Raw genomic sequence first — 15172 nt, forward strand, 5'->3', positions numbered from 1 at the left:
ATGAGAAATCTGACTGTGCTTAACGAAGCAGAGATGATATAAAAAGCAAGGGAAGAGCCCAGTCCATCAGACACAGGAAAAGCAGGACAAATTGCCGATTCCATCTGCTTCTCCTTTTTCCTTTCCAAGACAGCCTTAAGTGTGTTCTCACCGCTGCCCACCAGCACGGTTCTCACCATGGTGCTGCGATGCTGGGCTCTGATCGCGCTGTCCCTCCTGATGTCCACCAGCCAGGCGTTCAGAAGGTAATCCTCTCCATCTCAATGCAGCATAGGTGTCTCTGCAGAATTGAAGGGAGCAGCGGTGGTGGATTAAGGGAAGATTCTTAGCTCAGTTTCAGTGCTGGCTCCAATGGTTTAGGTTTAAAGAAACCAAGGTATCTCCACTTTTACTTTTAGAGTCTTGCATTTTTTTTTTTTTTGGATGAAGCAGAAAAATATATACCTGCAAGAATATAGATAATGTACATATTGATCATTATCACATGTGTGTACAGCATATACAGTATATTTTGATCATACTTTATAACTCAGCATAAAGGAGTAGTAATATGGTTAAAATGCAATTACCAGCACTTACTCCAGAGTGAAAGTGACAATTACACTGAAATGTAATGTTTTATCAAAGCTGTCAAATACTACCTATTTTTCTGGACCACTTTAAAAATACCAGCTTCAGTCCTTCATTTCACCTAATGGGTTGTTTGCTGTTTTATGAAATGAATGACAATGAAAAGGCCATGTAAATTTCACAGGACCTTTTGAGTAGGTTACAATGTTCTGAACAGATAACACTGGCCCACTAAACAACTTTTACATCACCGCTACATAATTGAGAGGGAGGTGCAATGTTAGAATACATTCATTTGTGTCAAAATTCATTTGTAAGAAGCATATGCCCATTGCGGCAGTATTTTAGACATTAATTTATGTTGTATATTTACATCTCTTAGTAAGAAATATGATGTCTGTTTACTTTAACCTAAATATCAATTTTGTTATGTTTTTCCCCTGTCTTAACCCAAATGAAAAACCATATGTTCTATCTGCTAATTATCTTTATATTTTCTATGTACTAACTGCCTAAATGTGTATATTCCATTTGTAATATTCTATTTGCATTATGATAATGTACTTTATTGTCAAAGAACAATATAAATATTTAAAATAAAGCGCTATCCATGCGACAGACTTAAGAAATATAATAGCATGTGTGGGACTTGCGTGGGTATACTTTAGCTTATTTCATAATAAGTTTTCCATATCTACAGTAATTTCTCCTACTAAGCTATAAAGTAAAACAAATTGTAATGGTTTAACACACTCATTAGCTTTACCTGCTAGTTTGTACCTTGCCTGGCCAACCTTTGGAACTTTGTCATGCAGTGCTTCTAATATTGTTGTCTCTATATGGTTTTTCGCTTGTGTTGTATTGTACCTCACTTGGAAGTCACTTTGGATAAAAGTGTCTGCCAAATGAATAAATGTAAATGTATCCTCTGAAATTGTCAATCCAGTGTGTACATACCATAAAGTCGTCTTCATTATGGCAAAGATACAATATTTTATCCTGTGTCACCTACAGCTCTTTTCTGAAGATGCCTCAATTTACTGCTTCTTTTCTGAAAGCAGAACATTATCAAACATGACTCTGGCCACGGTATTTCGTAACAGCAATTATCTGATAACAAGCAATTTGTTTGGCCCTTGACATCACCATTCCACAGTACCTGTGAAGGCCGATGGTGATGCAGCAGGGTGCTAAGGAACAGTGTTTGTAACCAAAAGGTTTCTGGTTTGATTCCCTGCTATGGCATTGCTTTTGTATCTTTGGGCAAGGTACATAACCCCCAATTGCCTCAGTAAATACCCTGCTGCATAAATGGATAACATTATAACCTGTGTAAGACAATAATGTAATGTGAGGATAGTAGATATGCTGAGTCATCCTTCTGTAACTGCAATGTACATGTTTCTCTGTTCTTACGGCGGCCATCCTGTCAAACACATTGCTTGTAAACTCAGATAATGACAGTCTCCTCCCAGATTACATCCCTCTCACAATGTTAAAGCAAATTTAGACAGAGGTCACAGCACAGTTAAGACGATTCTTTAATTGTTACCCACTAATGCTTCAGTATTCTGGAAAGTAAGAATTTAACCAGTTTGATCATATTATACAATATAACAATAACTATATCACGTTGTACATCTATTACAGTTCTTTTGAGACTGATGCACATTTATCAAATGTCCTGTCACGGGTTGCTTTCTTATGTATGCTTGGTACAGCCAACTGAACATTTTCCATAAGTTTGATTGTCAAACATTTCTCTTTTTACTGAAAGTTCAAAAATAGTGTTAAACTCCAAACAGATTTGCACAGACAAAAAGCTATATTTGTGTATGTGTGTATTTTAATTTAATTTTGAAATGCAGAAAGATATCGAGTCCCCACCACATGGAGTAATGTGACGGTTTCCAAATGCCAACACATCCTCACAGAATTGCTTTGAAAAAGATGCCCTCCATTCGGGAGACTCTGCGTGATATGGGGGTCTCGCCTGCCCAGGTCTTTGATGAATTGGCAGAGGAAGCTGGAGCGAACCCCTCCTCAAGCAACGGGACAGCCCCCACCCCGCTGATCAACTACTTTGATGTAAGACTCCAGTTGCAAAAAAAGAACAGGCCTCCTAAAAACACAAACGAAGCTTTTTTAACTACAGCACTCTTCAGGCTCTGTTGAATCTACTGTGATTAGTTGACAGCATGTGTATACTGGAAATGTTTCTGTGTTCACTTCTCCTTCTGTTTAATCTCCTCACCCAACCCTTCTCCTCCCCGCCTCTTTGCCTTTTCCAGACTCAGTATTTTGGGGAGATTAGCATTGGCTCCCCAGCTCAGATGTTCAATGTGGTTTTCGACACAGGCTCAGCGAACCTCTGGGTGCCTTCTGCGACCTGCTCCCCACTCTACACTGCCTGCTGTAAGACTGACACTTCCTCATCATTTTCTAATGAAAATCTAGGGTGTTTTACCCTAATACAGTCAACACTATATCTCATTACCACCATTTAACTAAAAATTTCAAAGAAGTTTTACAAAAGTAAAAGAATATATCTGTTTTGATAATCAGACCCAGTTAGACAGCTCTGTGTAAAGATGGCTAATGAAATCTTGGTGATATATGTTCAACGGGCAGAGAATTACACCAGGGTTCTTTTATTTATTTATTTATCTATTCATTTATTTCTGCAGTGTCATTATGTGTACATTTGGAGGACACTATTTACAGGAACCTGTTTTGGTAGTGGTGGTAATGTCATAATTTGCCAGCAGCTTTATATTAAATCTGACAACATGCTTGTGTTGTTTAGGATTAAGAGAAGATAAAGGGACATACATTTTTCAAGTTTATTCTGCTCACTTGTGCACATGTCTGTACCTATTACTGCCTTTAGAGGGCAGCATCATCACATTGCATCTCACTTAATGTGACTATGTTATTATTATTATTATTATTATTTTCATTATTATTATTAAGTCTTTGATCAGCTATGTAACACTATACCATTACATGAAAAAATGACAAGGAGGATCAGAGGATAAGTGGACTGGATGAGGACAGTGACTTTACAAGGTTGAGTGAAACAATTTACACAGCTGCAAATGTGCTGAGCTAATTCTCATTTAAGCAGTATACCACCCAGGATTAAAACCAGCTGGTCACAAATCCTGTTCCATAGCAGTTATTCCATATTGCCACGGCATTTTTAAAGTTTAAATAGTGCTTGTTTTTCAAGTGAATTGTTCTCTTAGCGCAAACATCTCAGCATGTGTCATGCTCTCAGTTACCCACAACAGATATGATTCCTCGAAATCGCGGACACACATCGAGAATGGCACAGGCTTTTCCATCCAATACGCCTCCGGAAATGTGCGAGGATTCTTAAGCGAGGATGTGGTTGTGGTAAGTACGGCCTACATTCCAAAAAAAAAAAACCAAGACCAAAGGGAAAAAAACACTTCCAATTATGAAAATATTGGTTTTCAGATCTTGGTCTCTCAGTGAATACTGTTCGTTTTGCTAAAGCCATTTCTTAAATTGACAAGTGCTCCTTCTTGTATGTCACGAGAGTAAAACCACATTCTTACCATGCATGCAGAACAGTGAAATTACAGACAGGCAGATCTACTAACTATACTTACATGTGCTAAATTTGAGGCATCACTGCCTCTGTATCAGTTTCTTTGTGTTCAGACTTATACTGTATGTAAGTTCTAAGCTGTTCTTTGCTCAACACTGACCAAGTGAACGACTATGCCTGCAAACTTTCGTTCCAATCTGCCAGTGAACCACCAAGTTAAACTAATCTAAACTTATTTGTGTTCTGTATAAGTTACTAGAAAGCTTGAAAACATTTTAGAGTGCAACTCTTCAGTATCTTCAGCTAAGTGGTCCAGTTCTGAGCGATGGGATTGTAGTCATGTATAACCATGAGGGGCCCCGCTGTAACCCCAGAATCACCTAAGTCTCTATGTGTCACTCAGTAAATGACTTGGGAAAGGTGAACATGTGTTGTCAAGGTTTGGAAATAAAGCTGGATTTATATTCAGTCACTTGCTGTGAGGGAAAAGAGATTCTCAAGCTGGGGGTAGCTGACTGGGAATATATTGCCCATCATTGTTGCTTATCCGTAATAATAGCTTTGTTATTTGTATGGAAGGAAAAAATATCAGATTAGTTGCTTTGAGGAGAACAAAAACACCACCACCAACAACAACAACAACAATAATAATAATAATAATAATAATAATAATAATAAGAAGAAGAAGAAGAAGAAGAAAAACTTACAACCAGAAGAAAGTGACCAGTTGTGACTCTTTCATGGATGGTGAAGCTTGCAGATAGACCGAAAGACAAACAGTGCATTACTTTCAAATATGGCACAGCTGTATTCTGGTGTTGCCTTAGTCAGCTGCCTTTCTTTTCTGGCCAAGTGTGTTGAATCATTTTAATTGCACTAAATGCTGAGACTTGTTAGGTCATTTACAGCCTTTGCCTCTTGATCCATTGGCAGCCACAGGGTTTTTTGTCAGTACTGCATCCTAGAAGAACATAATTCATTGACACAAATTGTGTGTGTGTGTGTGTGTGTGTAGAAGGAAAGGAAGGAACCTTTGAGCTGGGTGGGATGTGTGTGTTTCTATACTGGGGTAGAAAAACTCTTGGAAACACCAAATGAAAGAGAACTCATATCTTAACAGCAATTAAAAAGGAGTTTACACATGTATTTCATATTAATGTCAATACTTTTGCTATAACATATATAAATATATACTTTTGAAAATCAGCACTTTAATATGTGAGTTTATTCCTCTGAGTCTATTCCTCTATGACCTGTACATTTTGAGTGTCATAGTGCTGTAATGTGTTACATTTATACATCACAAAATTGATGTAAAAAGTCGATATAAATGTTGAAATTATGTTAATGATGATAATAATTATGCTGTGGTGTGTAATGTCAGACTGTGGCCAAGTTCTGACACTTTTATAGTATAGATGTACCTTCCATCTAGACAGGAAGAATCTGGCATAAGTGGTCACATGCCACGGGGGCCATTTTGTATGCCTGTTTGGTAACAGCTTGCACTCAGGCTAACAAAGCGGAAAGTATTTGCAAGGCTCCTGTATAACTATGTCCCATGTTGTGGATTTAACCTTTTTGGGAACCTCAAGAACAGTTTGGAGCCTTTTTTGTTTTGATTTCCTGTGGATTTATTGCCATTTTGGAGTACTTTTCATTGAGCATTGGTCACAGTTTGAACATTTGACTTCCCCTTGTAAATCAGACTGGTAGAACCAAGGATTTCTTTCTCTTATCTGATAATTTAGAGCTCCAAGTCATATACTGTACATGCTAGGGCTGTCATTCAGAGACCACAGTGGGGGAAAGTAATATGGTCTGATGAGTTGTCAATTACTCTTTTTCCTACATCTGGATTTATGTTTGGAAAAAGCGAAGGCAGCCGTCAATGCACATCACCTGTTCTCAGTTGTTAAATTATAGTAATCTGACTGTTTATATGCTGTGTATATGTTTCTGTCAGTGCTCCCGCCCCCTAGCTATTGTGTTTTGTTTTTCCCTGTCCATGTGCTTTTGTTTTCCTTGTGTTCTAGCCCTGCCCCACTCTCCGCCCTGTCTCCGCCCACCCGATCATCCCCTCCTGCCTGCTTACACACCTGCTTCCCATCTCCTCATCAGCCCAGCCCTATATCTACCCTGCTTGTCTCTGTCTTGTTGCCAGTTCGTTGCAGTGTGCCTTTACCTGTCTCGTTCCCGCCGTGTTTTCTGCCTGATCGCTATTCCCCGAACCGACCCTGCCTGCTCTTCGACCTTGCTCCTGCCTGCCTTGTTCACCTGATCTTCCTGACTACCTGGTTTGACCCTGCCTGTCCCCGGCTTTGATTCCTGTCTGTGTTTGGACTGCCTTCCTGGTATTTTGACCCTGCCTGTTTTGGACTGCCTGCGTGTTCTGCGATTTTGTTAATAAACGCCTGGACTCTGGAGTTCTTGTGGTCCGCGCCTGAGTCCTTGCCTGTGCCTTGTCAGTTTCTTTTAAGGAAAGGACACAGTCTGGCACTATTGGGAGTCAGCCTATATTTGTCACAATATGAGTAAATTATATCTTATAACTGCATGCGTCTTGCAGATTTTTCACTCAATAATTCAGAAAGAAGTCATGTAATATTTCTTCTTTCTTCTTTATGACACATGGTCCACAACCTTGGCCCGTGGCCTGGTGCAATCCCTTTGTCGGATTCCAAGCCAAAAAAAGTATAGCTATAACCATATCAAACATGACATTCACTGTTTGATTGGATGGAAATTCATATAGGTATACTGGATAAATATAACCAAGGCAGATCTTCAGGGCAATGAATGATATATACATACTATGTATTTGCTAAAACTATAAATGTAAAAAAGTAAAAGAAATTGCAAAATTTTACAGCTATGTTCAACAACTGGCAATCTTATGAATGTAAAGAAAAAGCTGGAGATGGTCTGCAATACCTTTTTATTAATGTTTAATTATTCGAATTTAATTATCAATAAACACTCACTTAAGTTTCCTAGTTTACCCAAGAAAGATTTCAAATGGACAAACACTTTTTGACAGTGGAGAGTGTGAAAAACGTGAATCTCAAGACTGAATTGGGAGAGGCAGGAGAAGCTGATTGGCCAAAAGGTCTGCTGTGATGTCTTCCTCTTGTGTTCTTGGTGCCAGGTGGGCGGGATTCCGGTGGTGCAGACATTTGCAGAGGCCACAGCACTGCCCGCTATGCCCTTCATCTTCGCCAAGTTTGACGGAGTGCTGGGCATGGGCTACCCCAACGCCGCCATCGATGGCATCACCCCGGTGTTTGACCGCATCATGTCCCAGCACATCCTCAAGGAAGAGGTCTTTTCTGTGTATTACAGCCGGTATGTCCATTATCTTTATAGTAGCAATAAGATCAATAACATCTCTCTCTGTCCACTGTTGACTGAGGCTTACTCAAAGCTTTTACAAATGTTCTTGTGAGAGACTAAGGGTTCGAATCAGCTTTTTTGCAGTTAGTGCTAAAAATTGAACGAAATATTTAAATGAGTTTACAGTTTATTATACCAATTTACATCTTACACATACATATTAATTCAGAGTTTATAGCTAACTGAAATGACCACAAGTGTGAGTGTCGCATAAGGAAACAGGGCCCCCGAATGACTCAGTCAGTAAAGACACTCATTTTGGGCCCAGGCTGTCCCCTACAGTACAGACACATGAGTATTGATTTGTCTGGCAGAGACCCTAAGCACACACCTGGTGGAGAGATTGTCCTGGGAGGCACTGATCCTGACTACTACACTGGCACCTTCAACTACCTGCCAACCAGCGAGACAGGCAAATGGGAGGTCAGGATGAAAGGGTAAGGTGGCGATTCAAACAGGTGGAAGTGCTGGGTAATGGTTGAGGATACAGACTCATAGCCAGGTGAGCCAGGTAAGTTAAACGCACCTGTACCAGATGCATCAGTGGGCAAAATAATGTAATGTATTCTTAACAAAATGAACACAGTCTTGGCATTATCCATGTTCTCTTTACTCTCCCACATCCCAGGGTTTCCGTAGGGGCAGAGACCTTATTCTGTAAGGAGGGCTGTGCGGCTGTGATTGACACCGGCTCCTCCTACATCACAGGTCCTGCCTCCTCCGTGTCAGTATTGATGAAGGCTATTGGAGCCACAGAACTCGCGGAGGGAGGGGTACGCTCTCAAAATATTGATTACTGGAATTGCTGTCCTCAAACAGATCAGATATGCGTGTTTGCACAACACTCCTGTCAATTCAGGAAGATTGATTGTCACACAAGCCCTCCTAAGTGGGGAATGACGTTCTGTTACCTTGCCACAAAAGTCACATCTTCTTTAAACTACAAAGGACTTAATGAAAATTATAAAAGCTGTACTGATATTTCCTGCAGTGAGGGAAAACAGTGATATGAGAACATTTTCAAACTGAGAGAGAACAATATGGACATCCACAGCCAGGTCTGCATTTAGAGGGTCTGAGGCCCAAGGCCAAGATTCCTAAGGGCTAATGCCAAGATTCCTAAGGTGCTATCCAAACTTGCAGATCCTACACCAGGGGCATCATGATTCAAGATCACCTATGTGTTTAGACTATCAGCAAGGGAGTTCCTGAAGTACATTCGAGCATTTCCACACACATCTACCACAGAGTTATAAAGTTAGGGGCTGGTTCTGAGTTAGGAGTGCTGAGCACTTTTTCTGTGCGGCTCACTAGTTTTAGTTTAGCTGTTTTTTTTTTTTTGCCATTTTGACAACTTACTGAAACTGAACTAAATGATACACTCTGTCAGCATGTTGAGCATGAGAACAAATTCTCCTTTGTGGGGTCATGCAGAGTTGATCACAAGCCAGAGTTCAGGTGTCAGATTGATTGAATTTAAATAGCATAGTATGTCATTTGCTTCATTTTCGTGGCCAGTATCAGTTAAAATCTGACATTTATCTGATTTTTAAAGGCCAGTACTCTCAACAAACTTTGAGCAGCTTGGGACATGAGCTATAACTTGCAGCGCACCAACGTTTTTCATCTCAGCTCCTGCATGTGTGGACCCTCTCAGGTGGGAGCAGACTTGGCTCCTTTCTTAAATGCAGTGGTGCCCCTATTTATATACATATTCTTGTTAACTACTGATGTCTGGCAGACATTTAGCATTATGGAAAAACATTATTTTTTTTCTTCATTTCTGTAAATGTAATCACTCTGATCATGTCAGCTGTAAATGGTAATTTCACAAATGTAAATATGTCACATACACATTTACTTGCAGGACAGGATGGTGTCCAGGAAGATTATAGCTTGACAAAATCTAACCAAGACCACCTGCAAAGTATTTACATAACAGATGCAAGTGCAGGAGGCAAGCATTTTCATGTCCAGACCAAGCAGGAAAAACCTGATGTTGACTGGATTTGTCACAGGGCAGTGCCTAACGCATGCACAAAATAGTGCAGTTGCACCATTTTTGTCTTGGGGGAGTTGATTGCAATTGATTTGGCTTGTGTATTGCAATACCCTCTGAGGAGTGCAGCTCATTCAATATGACAATTTCCCCCTCCCCGATTCATTGCCACCAGGTGTACCCCACCCTGTGTGCTGCATTGTATATTCCTGTAATGGGCAAATCCATCCTCTAGTCTAAGCATTTCTCTCTAGCATATTCTGCAAACAAACCATACAGATTTGTTTAAATTTTACTTTCTCAAAATTTCTTGCAATAGAACCCTATTTTAGTACCCTTTGGTAATTTAGAAACAGTAGTACAATTGATTCTTCCTTTACAGTTTTCTGGCTTCAGCATATGATTTTCAGTATGTTTTTGTGGGGTGAATTATTGCAGGGAAAACTAATGCTATTGCTGTCTGCAGGTGCATCTTAGTAATCCTGTAGGGCATATTTTCGATTCATTTATGTGTGAAGCGAAAACTGTGATATTACTTTCATAAAAAGGACTAATGCATGGGAAGGGCTCCAGTTTGGATGTCAAAATGCCGAAAGGTATAATATATTTTTATGATTATATTTATTTCGCTTCAAAGTTTTGCTCTCAAATGCATATCTGGCAGGAACATGTTTCACACCTTACACAGTGAAAGTTTATGTAAACATGGGGGACTCTATAGGAAACAGATACATACATACCTAAAACTTGATATATGTTCCATAAATGAATCCATATGTTTGCAACTGAGTAAAAAACAATATTTTGTAAGACTTGTAATTTGGCCAGAGTTCCTGGACACCCCATATAAAGGATATATGTAGATATATGTGTATATGTAGTAGAATACATCCACTAAAGTTAATGTCCAGTTTGCCTCCATAATTCTACCCCACATATAGGTTACAAGTTTGTGACAGCATGAGCACCAGCACAGTGAGATAAGGGAATGGCGTCTGATATAGAGCTCCTAATAAGGGAAATGTCACTGTGAGCTCAACATTGTATAAATCAGTATAGGTTAAAGTAGATATAGCTTGGATGAAAGGGAAACTGAGAAGAGACCACCCAGAGAGATGGTTATAAAACAATGAAACCAAAGGACAAAGTCACAGAGGACTTGATTTACAAATGACAAGGGCTCAGTTAGAAAGAGCCCTCAACTGAAACTTTGTCATCTGGAGAGGCTAACAAAAGGAGCAGTGCATGAGATATGAGCTCATTTACATCCAGCCTATTTAAATATCCATGAATCTGTACAGCATTATGTCTGGGTGACATAGACATACTGACCTGCTTAGATTCTGGAAAACCTAGTTTATTTAAATCACATTAATGCTGACAATCAGAAATTTGCCAGCATTCAGATCATGAGGTCTGGAAAATTTACTGTTACTACCCCACAAACCCTGCTTCATCTAATGTGACAGGAGCTTTACAGACATCAAAGAAAGTTGTCAAGGCACAGGCACAAACTCAAACGCAGACCAGGAGCATACAGGTTCCAAGAGGTTTATTAAGAATCGCAGGGCAAGTTCGTGGTGGCAGAATAGGCAGGGTCAAAAACCGGGAAGGCCAAGTCCAAGGCAGAGCAAACAAGGAGCAGGGATCAAAACAGGAACAGGCTGAGTCAAAACCGGGTAGGCAGGCAGATCAGGCAACCAAGGCAGGACGGCAGGCAGGGACGAGGTAGGCAGTCAGGCAGGAGTCAGCATGGGAATCAGCAACACGAGTAAACAGGTGGGCACACAACAGAGGAAAACACTGAGACAAACTGGCAACAAGACAGAGACAAGCAGGGAATATATAGGGCTGGGCTGACGAGGAGATGGTATGATGCAGGTGGGCAGGCAGGAAGGTGGAGGCGATCAGGAAATCAGGTGGGCGGGGACAGGGCGGAGAGCGGGGCAGGGCTGGAACACATGGGAACTGCAAACAAAAGCACATGGATGACACTGACAGACAGGGAGAACACAAAAACAACAGCTAGGGGGCCGAAGTACTGACAAAAGTATTGAGAGGATTCCATGTTGTTTCAAAGGAGAGCAAGATACACCTATCACTGCGTTTCACTAATGTTCCCTTACAACAGGTTAAAGGTTCTATGGGTACAACTTTGTTGTTAAAAATTTCCAGAGGTTCAACATGTTGTCGCTATTGACTGTTTATAAAACAGTGAAAAAGTTTTGATATAAAATTTGACGAGTGGGCCATTCTATGCTCTTCTGCTTACCACAGCAAGTAAAAGGGCCAATGGATGTGTTGGATGCTGATAGCCAGAAAATGTGCACTGTGTCTTATGTTCAGGTTAATGAGTGAGACAGGATCAATGGTGGATAGCTGCACTAAGCAGTAATTTTTACTCTTTTTATTAGTTTATGAGGTCAGTCATTAATTTCCATCATCAAGCACAGAGCTCCCTATTTCCTGTGGTACAATGCTCAGATGTGATCTTACTAGAGCATGTTGCATTTGTGCTGAAGCTATTTTTAACCTAGTGTGAAGTGACCCATTTAATTCCCACGAATTGTAGTTTTATAAGGAGTTGCTCATGTAGTCAAAAATGTCTTGAAAATCCATATATATGATTCTATGAGCAAAATTTGAGTCAAAACTTCAAAAAATGAATGAGTTTGGTTTTGCATGACCTTCCCCTGCGCAATCTGTGATTATGATCCCCTGTGATACTGTGTTTGTCCACATGTAATTTATTGCATGCAATTTTAATGCTTTTATTGCATTAAAAAATACATTCCAATTTTACATGCAATGCATGTTATACAAGCTTGTAATTTCCTGGATCCATGCAAACCCATTTCCCATATATTGGCACTAAACTGCCATGCTTCTAGTCCTCATGAATATCTCCAAATTTAATGGATTGCACAAAGCATTTTGTTAATGGTTTACAGATTATTTCACCAGGCTATTTAAGGTCCTTTGGATATATGAGTATAAATCTATTCATCACTGTCTGTTTTTTGTTTCCTCCCCACAGTACACAGTGAACTGCGACCTGGTAAAATCCTTACCAAGTATCTCGTTTCATCTGGGTGGTGTTGAGTATTCACTGACAGATGAGGATTACATTCAATGGGTACAGTGTGTTACTGGAATCTTCTCACAGGCACACCAGTTCAAAGAATAAAACCTCAAGAGATTACCAGTAAAAATGAATTCTGATTTTAGATATTTAGTGTGAGCAACACAATGTACTTGCAGTCATTATGAAATGAAAACTTCAAGGAAGAAAGAGATGAATGCTGAATTTAACAGAACACAAAGTGCAGGTGAATGGTGAAGTGACAAGCGAGAATTTCACATTCAAGAACCCCTCATCTCTCAGGTTACACAGAACACTCTTACTTTTAGGTGACAGTCACATGGCAGACATACAGTACCAGTCAAAAGTTTGGACACATCTGATTAAGATAATGGGAAACATGCATTCAAAGACATTTTGATCAAAAGACTTATGCTTAAATGCTTGAGGTTTGTTTCTTAGACAAATATAAATACTGAAGGTGATACCTATGTATGACTTTATTTCCAAGTCATACATATTTTAGAAATAATAGCCAATATATATATTGGCTATTATTTCTAAAATATAAGATTTAATTTGTTTATAACACTATTTGGTCACTGCATAATTCCATTTGTGTCATTTTATAGTATAGATGGCTTAACTACTAATTTAAAATGTGGAAAATAGTAAAAAAAAAAAAATAGTAACAAAAACAAAGAAAAGTGTGTCCAAACCTTTGACTGGTACTGTAGATTAACAAGATACATATGTATTAAATTAGTCAATAAATTCACATAGGCTACCATGGAAGACTTTCAAAGAGAACAGTCATGCAACGAAATTCAAATTGACAAGAAGCATACATTTTCAATCTTTCAGTTACTCTTTGGCAGGTACACTCACAGTCGTCCCTCACTCGTTTCACCCATAGCAGTCACAGTTTGGAGAGGACATCTGTACCGTCACCTTCAAGAGCCTTGATGTCCCCCCACCCACTGGCCCCATCTGGATCCTCGGTGCCAACTTTATTGCCCGCTACTACACCGAGTTTGATCGCCGAAACAACCGGATCGGCTTTGCCACAGCTGTGTGACAGCAGTTTCATGGCATGCCATCCCATAATCCCTTGCTATAAATCTCTCTTCATCATAATATGAATATTTTTTGCTCACTGTCCAGTTAAAATTTCCCAGCAGTCATATTGTGGTTGAGCATGGCTGTCCCATCTAATCAATTCAAACTCAGAAAGAATCAGTCTTTTACAGCAACTTCAGACATCAAATAAGCAACTTCTCAGAGCTATTTTATTACCACTCGTAAGTGTTTGGTCTGACAGTGAGATATAGTGGAGATTTCAAAATCGGGGCCCGACTCTCTCTATTATCAAACCCTCTCTGCTTCCATGCTTGAACATCACATGCTTCATATCATTGGGATGACCTTTCAAAGCAAGCCCCTGACCCACAGCGGTTTAACCAGCACCAGCTTCCCACTTAACAAGTAAACATTCTCACAGCACTTGCGCAACATTGCAGCAACTTCTTGCTGCAATATTGGAATAATGTTGGTGAAAGGTTTTGGTTTGATGCCATATTTGATTTAATGAGACCACCCTGGTGATGAATAGTGTTGTAGACACTATTGCTACTACAAAGTAAGAAAAAGCAGGCCAAAGAAAGGAACAATATATCAACTCTGGAATGTTAGTGCAGCACACACTCTCAGAAGTTGCACCAAATTCATAGCTCTTTTGATTTTAGCATGTTGTTTAAGCAGCATTAACAACTTAACAAGCATCTGCTCTGCTCTTAAAACAGAACTGTGAATATCCAGTCCAAACTGTTTAGAGGACTGTAGCCAGGAACCAAGAGGATTGATTCAATGAACTGGCTGGTAGTTCTTTGTGGGTTTAAAAACAGAACTGAGTCACATACTAGAAAACAGTTGTGAAGCTCCAAAGACTGAAAAAGTGACACTGACGCTGAAACTCAAAGACAATGAAATAAAGGGAAAGGTATTATGTTTCTACTGACCATCATTACTGAATACTGAAGAGAGCAACAAAATTTCAAATTTGAACCCATGCTGCTCTAATTCAGCTGAACCCATCCAGTAGTTGACTCCTGACCTGCCCTCAAAAGTGCTTCCCTACTTTCAGTTTTTTGTTATATATAGACTGTTTAAATGTTTAAATGTATTACTTAATAATTTAATGTTTATTACATACTGTTAACATTATGCTATCATGTATTGTTACACTTTAGCTCATACTATGCTGTTTTCATGGAGAGATGATGGTATTTTTTGTCATATAAACAGAACAACACATTAGAAGTATGTTATCACAATATGAATATCCATTAAATGACATGTGTTTCCACAGACTACTGTTTTAAGTTGTACGTGACTTGCTCTGACTGCTGACTGATAATTTGCATTATTGCAGGGACCTCTGTACTGTTGGTAATGTAATGAATGGGGCATATATGTGTATTATAACAGGCCACCTTACATCACAGTACAAACACCATCTACAGCATGGAGGCTTTTCTGTTGTGTGATGTTA

The 15172-nt window shown here is 39.5% G+C and overlaps 1 protein-coding gene across 1 annotated transcript; it reads left to right on the forward strand.

Moving 5' to 3' along the window:
* Positions 1-177: 177 nt before the first annotated feature.
* Positions 178-13699, forward strand: LOC118779463 (renin-like). The gene is made up of 9 exons (XM_036531586.1): positions 178-245; positions 2505-2658; positions 2862-2985; positions 3851-3969; positions 7296-7492; positions 7855-7977; positions 8169-8313; positions 12577-12675; positions 13538-13699. Exons 1-9 carry the CDS (start codon positions 178-180, stop codon positions 13697-13699), a joined length of 1191 nt encoding a protein of 396 aa, XP_036387479.1.
* The last annotated feature ends 1473 nt before the right edge of the window (positions 13700-15172 follow it).

Source organism: Megalops cyprinoides, chromosome 6 (genome assembly GCF_013368585.1).
Source record: "Megalops cyprinoides isolate fMegCyp1 chromosome 6, fMegCyp1.pri, whole genome shotgun sequence".
Classification (NCBI taxonomy): domain Eukaryota; kingdom Metazoa; phylum Chordata; class Actinopteri; order Elopiformes; family Megalopidae; genus Megalops; species Megalops cyprinoides.